Here is a 10,925-nt window from a genome sequence, read left to right as displayed (position 1 = left end):
ATAAATATTACTTAACAAATAATAAATTACCAAAGTTGATTTACTTATAGTTTGAGCATATTTTTAACTAAAAGTCGATTATAATGAACAAAATTATGCTTTCAATGTATTTAATATTTTATAAGTTTAGTGTCAGAACCTTACTAAATTTTTGTATGAATAGTTTAATAGTATATATTGTTAATAGCTCAATGGAGAAGCTATAATGAATATTACAACAGAACTATAACACATTCCAAGTTAAATTTAATGACCACTGCTGCTTTCTTTTGAATCTTCATTATTAGAGTTATGTTCTTGAGTTGACTCGTCATGAGGCCAGGTTGTAACTTTATCTAGTTGCATACATCCATCTGGTTTCAAATCAACATAATCATCCATAGTCATCTCAGAGAACGGTATCATATCGTTTAGCTTGTCCAAACCTTTATGCATTTCTTGAATGTCAGCATTTAATTCTTGAATGAAACTTTCTATTTTCTTAGCCTGTAACATGTTTAACATTCTTTATAAAATTCAATTTATATTATAAAATATAAAGTAAACAGAAATATATTATTACGGTTTCATTCTTTGCAGCTTCAATTTCTGCTGTATAATTATCAGCTGGATATGGTATTGATAATGATTCATATTCTTTTTGAAATCTATCTACTAAACCCGGAGTCACAATAACTTTTTTATAATATGCCCAGTCAATTTTTGGTAGAGCTTCTGGATTAGCCATCATACTATAAAATATATATTATATAAAAATATTTTTTTATTGTCTTATATCTATTTGGATATGTTATATTTTATACAAATATAATAATTTATTTACATTGGTATAAAGTGATTATTTTAAATGACACAACTCTTTCGTTTATTATGTTTGAATCAATTTTCTGACAAGTTATTACTGCAATATACTTATAGCTATTTTGAAATCAGTACTAACAAGGTTAGGTCAGTTTACCTAGATTTACTCATACAAAAATTTAATGGGAAAGAACTACAATTTCATTAATTTCTATATAAAGGAGAATAGTACATTTTTTAAATCACTCGACCAATCTAAAGTAAGGATTCAATAGGAACATGTGAAAATATTATATAACAGGATAAATGATCGAATAATGGAATGATCTTATGAATTTTACTAACCGTTGTAAATATTTATCAGACTTTGATTTAAAAGCGGCCAAAGCAGCTTTTTCAGCTTCTGGAATTCGCTCAGCGAGAGCAGCCCAATTTATCGCTTTAATTGCTTGTCGTGACATTTTTCTATGACAATTCTTCCGATCCAAACGTAACACAATTCCCGACTGCTGAACAAGTATGATATGTATCTATGAGCTGATATGGTTGTATAGACTATACTCTTATATGTATATAGTGCTAATTCTTTTTTACCGATATCGATTAATCGAATTTTCATATATCGAAACGAGATATCGATTATAGAGTACTCGATATATATAAATATTCGATTTAAAGGTATTGTTTCAGTCGATATTTATTCGTTGTAAATTGAAGCATTTAAGCATTAGCAGCATTAGGTAAATACGAGATATCGTGATAAATAATTACGAATAATTATCCTTTTTAAACACGTATACGAAAATAGTGAACTATGCAAGAAAAGAAACGTATATAATAAATACGTATATAACAAATAGAAGAAGCAGCATTCCAGAGAAATCGTTCGTTTACTGATCGTACCAGTTATAAGAATGAGTAAATTGAAAAATTATTTATAAAATATTCACGTGTACATATATGTATATTCTTTCTTATCATATTAATGTGAATTATGTAATACAACCTTACGCCTTATTGTACGTGCATTCAAACATAATTTACATTGTTTATGTTATAATTTATTATATATATATATATATTTAAATTGTTCAATTAATTGCAAACATTATAATCATAATTATGGAACAGAATAAATATGAAGGTAATAAACAAGAAATTTGATTTAGATATTGTAAAATAAGAAAAAATCATCTAATTAATAAAGAAGACGAACAAATGTATATACTCATCATACACGATACACATACAATTACATATATATGATTATATAGACAAAACGTAAATTACATATTTGTATTATTTGTGTGTATACTATATATAAATTTATATGCATCTAACATAGGAATGTACACAATCGTGCATGCATATTCACATACATGCATTCTCATGTAAGTACGCGTTCATACATCGAACGCGTGTAAGTTTGCAGTGATGAAGCGCGACGACAGGATCGATAAAAGAGGAAGATCGTGGTCACGGGGTACATGGGGTATGGAGAAGGAAAGTAGACTAGCGAAAGAATAGAGAGAGTGAAATAGAAATTTAGCGAGTGTTAGTGGATGGGTGATTGCCGGGGTGGCGAGTGACTAGGGTGGGCGGAAAGGGTGGAGTGGGCGGCGATGGTCAGGCGATGAGCATAAAGAGGATAGGATAATATCGGTGCGCGACCTCCGCGGTAGCTTCAAGTTCGCCGCTTTAATACCGGCAGATCTACGATGTAGTTATGCCGAAGAAAACTACTAGACATGTGAGAGAGTCGGGGTTAACGAGAAGTTCTTATCATAAAAGCAATAATCTTGGAACCACATCAGAACCAAAAACGAAACACTTTTTAAGCGTCCGGATTGGTCTTACCAACGGCAAACGTTGGCTTTCTCTTAAAAAACGCTTAGGTCTGTCAACGGATGAAGATGTTGCAGTTTACTTGCTGGATCTTGCTGAATCTGTTTCCAGGTAGGATTCCAGATAGATGCTTGTGACAGATTAAATGTACCTCTTTCTTAGTTTTCAATCAAAATTTATTTAGACCGACGTTATAAAATATTTTGTTCTGTGCCATAAAAACCGTTTTAATCGATACTTAAACATACGTATCACTCGAAAGCGGGACTTCCCCTTTATCGTGTCCAAATTTTCCCTCGAATCGCCATCTTGTAGGGTTGCTGTCAGAGGGGTGAAAATAATCGATAATTTTTTATTCGTTAAAAATATAGTCGTCAATTTTATCGATTACACTGATTTTCATTGATTTTGATTTTCTTTGAGAACACGGATCGACCGATACAGAAGAAATGTCTATTTTATTTAACTCCAAATACGAAATATGTTCAGGTAAATTAATTTTCACTTAATATTTATAAAAATACTAGTAACCATTGAACGTTTTCTGTCTTAAATTGATTCCCACTTTCTAACTTTTGTGAGACACTATTGTGACTTAACACTTCCTTTATATCTATATTTTACAGTGCACTCAACTGCATATTTTTGTTTAATAGACACAACCTTAAGTGTAATGGAGAAGAGGAAAAGGAAATGGATCAGGATAAAAAGAGCAAAACAGAATCGATGCAGACTGAAGATTTGATAGAAGATACGAGAGAATTTGTACGTCGAAGTTTAAGGAAACAAAGCAGTGGAACAGTTGTAGAATCTGAATCTCTTTCTGTTGATACAGCACAAACAAAATTGTCCAATGATACTGATGTACATGTCCGGCATAGTTCAAGATCTAAGCATCATAAGAATAAAGCTAAACATCATAAAGATAAACGGAAAAGAAAAAGACGTTTTAAAACTGAAAATATTGTTTCGCCATTAGAATCTATTAAACGATCTTCTAGTGATATAACATCAGGAGATGAGGAACAAATTTCCTTTAAAAAAGACAACTCTAGGTCAGTTAGTGAAGTAGAGTCAAAGTCGAATTTAAAAAACAATGTTTGTATTAGTACGAAGACAGCTGAATCTGTTATATCAAAGACTGAACACATAGATAGCATAGAATATATAGCAAATGTAAATATTAACAAAAATGTACTTTATCATGATATTGGAGATGCCGATATGGAAAGAATTGTGATGGTTGATGACAAAAATGAGCAATCAAGGTCTAATTGTTTAGCAACATCATCAGTTGCTAAGAGTGTAGGTGAAAATGTGGTAGAACAAATCTCAAATGTAACAGATTCAACATCTACCATGGTTTCTCACATCCAATTTAGTGAGACAAAAGATGACAAGAACGACCCAAGCGGTATGGTATATGTCAATACAAATTCTAGTTGTTCAAATATCAACATAAATACAGATCAAGAAATAGAAGATCGAAAATTGAAAAAGAAACGAAAGCGATTGAAATACGATACTGACGAAGATGACGATGAAAATGTAAAAGAAGATTCATCTGAGGAGATTGTAGATGATTTTGTACATAAACACAGGAGAAAAAGGCACAAACACATTAATGAACATAAAAATCGTAAACATCACGATGTGCGGAAAGCACCGCAAGACGGAATAATTGTGCAAGAAGATAAAAATGCTTGTTCTACAATAGATGGTACAACTCCAATTACAATTGAAAAGCTTCAAAATGAAACAAATGTTGAAAGCCTAATGTCTGAGCCACAGAGATTAGCCATTAAAATAAAGCTCTGCCAAGAATGTAATAATCGTCACTTACAAGATGCCTGTCCATTAATAACACCTCAATATGCTATTTCAGATTCTATATCATATGAAAGTTGGTTAAATAAACATAAAGAAAATACGGAAGTTTCAAAGGCTATAAAATCAGATGATCCTATGTCTGAAGGATATGGAAAGATAACAGAAGATAATAATGAATCAGATGACGAATCTTTATTAACTGAACAATGTAAAACAAAAATGAAAACTCAGAAAGAGGAAAAGCAATTAACTGTAGATTTAGATCGACCATTATATGCTAGAGACTCTCTACCTGAATGTTTTGAATTAAAAATTACCAATTCAGAACATGGGCTTGGAATATATGCAAAAAATTCTGTTCCAATGCATGTTAAACTGGGTCCTCTTGTTGGACAACCAGTTAGGGAAATGGATATTCCTGATGATTTTCCCATGAGACACATTTGGGAGGTAAAATCAATGCAATATTTTTTATTTTTGTATGTATAAACTACATCTATTTTAATCATTACATATATATCCTTAAAATGTTCCAATAATAAAACAATATTGTTCTTCTTTCCTCTTTTTTTAGATAGATAATGATGGTAAAGCTTCGTATATAAGTACTACTAATCCATTAAAAAGTAATTGGATTCGTTATATTAGGCCTGCTGAAACAAAAGAGGAAAGAAGCGTAGCTGTAATAACAAAACAGGGAGAACTACACCTTGTTACTACACAGAATATTATGTCAGGAATGGAGCTGACATATTGGACAGACTCTCAATCTTCTGCATGGACGCGGAAGAATAAAGTAGACAAAACGAGTATAGTATCATCTTTTCAAAATATAAATTAAGTATAAGCAAGCAATATCATTTGTTTAACTTTATTTTGATTTACCCAGATTGTGGAGGATGTAATTTAAATTTTGCCCATCCAATATACTATCGGTTACATTGCTGCATTTTTCATGACACGAATTATAGTTTAACCATAAGAAAATATCATTGTAAGGTAGACTACACTTGAATTACCCTTTATATCGACCGTTCCGCATTTTGTATTTTTGAACAAATGTATAGATGTATGGATTTATTCCATATTTTTAGGTATGTGGAGCTGCTGTTTTGGGTAAGGATAATATTATGAAACACGCAGCGGAATTACACGCAGGTCGAGGTGCATATCAATGTCAATATTGCAAGAAATTCTTTTTACGTTTGAATTACCTTGAAATGCATCGTACTTATGGATGTGCTCAAAATCCTCAACGTTCAAGACCATTATGCGATTTTTGTGGTCGTAAATTTTGTCAGCCGCAAAAATTAAAAGTGCACATCAAACGAATGCATAACGGTAAGCATTTATACAGCTTGTAAATCTATCAATAAAGATTATTATCAATTTACATGAATGTTTAGATATGTCTGAGGTGCTCCGGGAGTTTCAATGTAAATTATGTCTGAAACTTCTGGGATCTCGTGCTGCTCTTCAACGTCATATGAAAGAAGTTCATCATAAAGACGTAGTTGGTGCCGCGACTTGTGATCGATGTGGAAAAATGTTCCAAAATAAGAGTAATCTCAAAATACATATGTTAACACACAGTGGAGTAAAACCATTCAAGTAGGATCGCAATATTCCTATAGATAATTCATTTCGTATTTCTTTAGTAAATACGATATTGAGTGCTTGTTTTTTTTTTTTTTTTAATTGCAGGTGTAAAGAAAATGGTTGCAAAGCAGCTTTTACGACTAAACAATGTTTACAATTTCATTATAAAAAAGTACATGGTCTTACAGAAGAAATGATGCCAAAAATCGAACGATCTGTTGCCTATACCTTTGATGCATATAGCGGTGGGCTCGTCGAAGATGTTGGTCGTGGAAAAACACCGCGACCTAGTAGAAAAACTTCTCAGGTTTGTTCTTCACCAAAATATATCTTGTCTTATACATTTTCGTAAGATCAAATCGTTTCGAATCACAATATTCGTTTTATAATTTATGATTTCAGCAAGAGAACGATAATAAAATATCTGTGGATGATAGCAAAAATGACTTGAAAATTGAAACGCCAAGTATTTCTACACATTCGAGTATAATCGAGTTTGGTACAAGTCCTACATCCAAGTATAAAATGGAACATAATTCACGAATTGCAACGTCTTCGCTTCCGATGGGTGCATCAATGTCAAGTGGTTTAGAATCGACAGTAGAAGGTGTGCGCACAGAAACAGATCTATATAGCACTTCCAGATTACAAAGTAAAGGAAGTAAAAAATGGCTTGGTGAATTCAATTCTCCAATTTCCTCAGATGTAACAGTAGTATCTAATACTATACCTCATTTATCAACAAGTGTTGTTACCGGAAATTCTTACGAGTTTGAAGATACTCGGAAGGAAATTGATGAGAAAGTATCATCATCGACAAACAATACCAGAAGACAAGATAATATGACTCAAGATATTATAGAAAATACTAAATTGGGACTTAGTGTTTATAGAAGAACTGAAAGTGCGAATGCTAGCTTGTTAGTTGAAGCTGCTCTTGATGCTGCTGAGCGGGATATAGGAGCAGTAACTAGTCCAATATTGGATGATAATGATCGCGACACAAATCTTTATTCAATATCCAGTCAGCTACAATCTCCATTACCTCAGAGATCACCAAACCATTTAGAGTCCTATATACAACAACAAGAAGAACTGATATCTCCTGCACCTACACCAGATAGCCGAAATACACCACCCACGCATTTACACGTCGATTATCAACTGCATCGGCCCGTTGATTACATCGGTACACCAAGAACACATAACATTGATCAGTATTTACATCACGAAGAAATACCACGTGTTTCTTCGCCGAACGGTTATATACATATTCAACAAGAGGACTTGGTATCACCTTCAGGAACACCAAACCCCCGATATCAAGATGTGCACCATCACCATCACCACCACCACCACCATCATCATCATCAGGTATCCGCGGACAATTTATCTAGTGATGAAGGTGATTCAGTTGTGCAAAATCTCAGTCTCTCCGTGAAAGAGAAATCAATGCAATTGGATCTATCAACATCATATAAATATGATTCTCTCGACCAAGAGTTCGCTAGAGAAAGAACTAGTTTTGAACCTCTTGTTCTAAACGGAGAACTTCAGGGCTTGGATATGTCTGCTAGAGGATTTCATCATACTTTTGGTGTACAAATACAAAATGCACGGTATCATCATCATCATCATCATCTGTACGAAATTGCAGAAAGACAAAGTGTTGATCTTAGCAGGACTGGAAGCTATTCGATATCACCTACTCCTCTTCCTATATCTTCTCAGGTGACATCTGGTTCTTCAGTAGTTCCTCCACCGCCACCACCTCCACCACCGCCACCGCCGCCCCCTCCTCCACCACCACCACCTCCCCCAGCTCCTCCTCCTCCACCGCCTCCACCGCCACCACCTCCACCGCCTCCTCCACCCTACCCTCATAGCGATGTTCTCAGGGTTGTAAGTTTAGATCTTACACCCGGTGGACGTCACACTGTAGATCTCACTCTTTCAAGACCACATCACTTACACGGATCCGGTGCTCGGGTAATAACGAGTCCTCAACCAGCAGGTTCTGGCAATCCACATATTGTACCTGACGCGGTTGATGGACGAATTCTACCTTCTCCTCCTCCACCGCCTCCCTTGTCAGGGTACAATCCAAGTTATCCTGTAAGTCCTGCTGCGTATCATCCACCAAGACCAGGATACCATCATTATTCCGGTTACTATTAACTAATACAGAGAATTTCAGTACCTTTACCTAACATTTTAAAATACCCACCGAGTAACTTTTCCAATATAATTTTTGCTATAAAACTATTTCAATCGTAAATAATCAAAGAATATGCTATATCACTAAGGTATATATGTCAATATTCCGACATAATATTAAATCTATTTCGGTTCCGTTTTCTCTATACAAAATCATAGAAATTCAAGACCGTGAACTAGTCGAAGTGAAATTCTTTTATATATTAAATTATATATTAAATTATGAGGATCATTCAAAAAGTTTCCATTCGTGGCGTCGTTTTCACACCATACGCAATATAGACATGAGTAGTATCTAACGTTTAGTTACTGGAACATGACCAGACTATCAATGTTGTAACGTATTACAAAACCATAGGCAAGCTTCACAAACAGATCAAGATCAAACGTCTTAGAAAGCTGAACAACGGTGTGCTACTTCATGATAAAGTTCATTATTTCACTTAGGAAATGTTCGGTGTAAATTGCGGAACAGAAAGTGGAAAATTTTGAAGCACCCATTTTGGGCCTCTTCTACGTGTGAACTTCATGTCTTTTATCCCTTGGAGGAATGATCGCAGATCAATTTTCCTCGGCCGCCAAAATACAAGAAGCTGTCATAGATTAGTTCCGGCGGCAAACATAGGATTACTTTGAGCGAGATATACGTTGGTTGGTAACTCAGACGCCACGTACGGGAACTTGTTAAATGCTCCTTATAGATAACAAACGACGGAGACCAATTATTGAATGTCGAAACTTTATTTGACCTTTCTTGCACACATATAATAATGGAAAGTCAACGTTGGATACAGTAAAAACCTCTAGAACTTTACCATTCAAATTAAAGTACAACTCTGGAACAGAGATGCGCACAAATATAATCAGTTATGTTAGATTGTCTAGTTTTTGAGTGGTTTAAAGCACATGGTCGGATTAGTCAACCGGTCGAACGTGATTATCGTAAAAGTGTATAGTAAAAAATGACATGTATCTATTATTTTTGGAGTGAACTTTATTTTTTTAAACTATTTATGAACAAAATTGTAGAAATTCGTTCCGCGATTAGAAGTACAATGCATGATTAGAAGAAAAAGATTAGCTTCTCAGTTTCTCAAATCATATATTTATACTACATATGTTCTTTTATACATATAATCATGTAAAATTTGAACATAGTAATCATACTTTTCGTTAACTGGTGGTAGATTTTTTGAGGTAATTGCTACTTCACATGAAATGTTACTTAACTTTCAATATATATATTCTTCTATTTCTTGTTCATCGACAAGAAAGTATTTCTAACAATTGTAACATGTAACGGTAGCTGCCATAAATTTTTGCAACAGTATTTTTCGGACGATTAGTCAACGACGTCGACGTTGTCTCTCCTCCTACCATCGTTCTTGTTTTTAAATTTAAATTTAGATTAAGAATTCATAGTCAGGTTGTCGTATGCAAAGGTAAGAAAATAATCGGATAAAGGAGTGAACGAAGAGCTGCGATATTATTAATGCACATGAAAATTTTTACGTCTCCGGAAATGTTGTGAATTGTGATTTTGATCAGTTGTGATAAATCACAATCCGCAGAAATAAATCAATCAAGTTGCCTAACGATAGTTATAAGTGTATTTATACATGGTGATAGTGACACTTAAACGTTCATTTTTGTTCTAGTCATATTACATTCATGTTAAAGTAATATTAGTTGTTATTATAATATCCTGGGCATTGCAAATGTCGATACCGTAAAAATTGCAACGATTATTTCATTTGCATAAAATACACTCTTCCATCTTTGAAATGTTGTTAAAATAAATATAAGTATTGATTAAGATTGGTAACGATACCAATCAAACTTATTTACAGAGTACATATATATATTAAGATGCATACACACACACACATACAAGTAGTTTACAGCTTTTTCAAATCTTCTTTACGAATCGTTTGCCAGTACCAAAGAATAAGAAATCGTGCAACCTCTGTGCCAAATCAATAAGGACGTTTATCACTATATGTACAGTTTTAATATAAACGCACCGATTATTTTGTATTAAATAAAAATACTCGTAGTATTAATGATAGGTATAAATATACAATTGTATGTATGTATGTATGTATGATGTATGCAAGCGTATGTATATGTATGTGTGTGTGTAAGTGGTGCGTATTATACACATATATATATATATATATATATATATACATATATGTATATATATATGCAAGTATGTACATAATTGGATAGATGTGTGTACGTTGCACGTTTTTCTTTTTTATATAATACAACTATAAGTTTTTAATCTCAGAAGTTAATTTCGATCAATTATTTATGTTTTTATTAATACCATTGATATTTTCTCCTTTCATATTGTATATTGCGTTTTTGCAATTTAGGGCTTCCTGTTCGCTTTTAATTAGTATTAACACATTTTATATTATTCCTTTCCTTTCAAATAAGGAACAACAGAAGCAGCCAAGAAAATAACAATTTCTTCCCTTCTTCGTGTATTTATATACTACTAGCTACAAGTACACAAAACTTTAAACAACAATGTTCACGAGTACAAATATGACACGGAATACATTTGTATCGGATTTCTTAATATGGCAAGCAAAATTAATAGAATAAACCATAAAAATAACATC

General features: G+C 33.3%; 2 protein-coding genes across 6 annotated transcripts; one reads left to right on the top strand and one right to left on the bottom strand.

Moving 5' to 3' along the window:
* Positions 1-93: 93 nt before the first annotated feature.
* LOC100646557 (ATP synthase subunit d, mitochondrial) lies at positions 94-1,348 on the bottom strand. Its single transcript, XM_003400320.4, has 3 exons — positions 1,147-1,348; positions 563-731; positions 94-486 (listed from the first exon to the last, which is right to left on the bottom strand). Exons 1-3 carry the CDS (start codon positions 1,260-1,262, stop codon positions 247-249), a joined length of 525 nt encoding a protein of 174 aa, XP_003400368.1. The 5' UTR covers positions 1,263-1,348; the 3' UTR covers positions 94-246.
* A 93-nt stretch (positions 1,349-1,441) lies between these two features.
* Positions 1,442-10,921, top strand: LOC100646198. 5 transcript variants are annotated; one of them, XM_020866364.2, is made up of 9 exons: positions 2,618-2,757; positions 3,070-3,135; positions 3,303-4,926; positions 5,051-5,285; positions 5,366-5,475; positions 5,571-5,817; positions 5,883-6,087; positions 6,181-6,382; positions 6,478-10,921. In XM_020866364.2, the coding sequence occupies exons 2-9, from the start codon at positions 3,128-3,130 to the stop codon at positions 8,251-8,253; spliced, it is 4,407 nt and encodes a 1,468-aa protein (XP_020722023.1). In that variant the 5' UTR covers positions 2,618-2,757; positions 3,070-3,127; the 3' UTR covers positions 8,254-10,921. The 5 variants fall into 5 exon arrangements, with proteins under 5 accessions (XP_012171146.1, XP_020722023.1, XP_048267717.1 ...); XM_048411760.1 differs by having other exon boundaries at positions 3,273-4,926; XM_048411759.1 differs by having other exon boundaries at positions 2,962-3,135; positions 3,273-4,926.
* Positions 10,922-10,925: the final 4 nt, after the last annotated feature.

Source organism: Bombus terrestris, chromosome 14 (genome assembly GCF_910591885.1).
Source record: "Bombus terrestris chromosome 14, iyBomTerr1.2, whole genome shotgun sequence".
NCBI lineage: Eukaryota > Metazoa > Arthropoda > Insecta > Hymenoptera > Apidae > Bombus > Bombus terrestris.
The sequence above is the reverse complement of the archived record's forward strand: the minus strand, read 5'-3'. Positions and strand labels throughout refer to the sequence as shown.

Excerpts from the sequence above, each read along its gene's own strand:
- LOC100646557 (XM_003400320.4), bottom strand. The coding sequence starts at position 1,262 with ATGTCACGACAAGCAATTAAAGCGATAAATTGGGCTGCTCTCGCTGAG. Across the intron at positions 732-1,146 it reads TCTGATAAATATTTACAACG|TATGATGGCTAATCCAGAAG; the intron begins GTTAGTAAAATT and ends TATATTTTATAG. Across the intron at positions 487-562 it reads AAGCTGCAAAGAATGAAACC|GCTAAGAAAATAGAAAGTTT; the intron begins GTAATAATATAT and ends AACATGTTACAG.
- LOC100646198 (XM_012315756.2), top strand. The coding sequence starts at position 2,528 with ATGCCGAAGAAAACTACTAGACATGTGAGAGAGTCGGGGTTAACGAGA. Across the intron at positions 2,758-3,302 it reads CTTGCTGAATCTGTTTCCAG|ACACAACCTTAAGTGTAATG; the intron begins GTAGGATTCCAG and ends TTTGTTTAATAG. Across the intron at positions 6,383-6,477 it reads CTAGTAGAAAAACTTCTCAG|CAAGAGAACGATAATAAAAT; the intron begins GTTTGTTCTTCA and ends TTATGATTTCAG.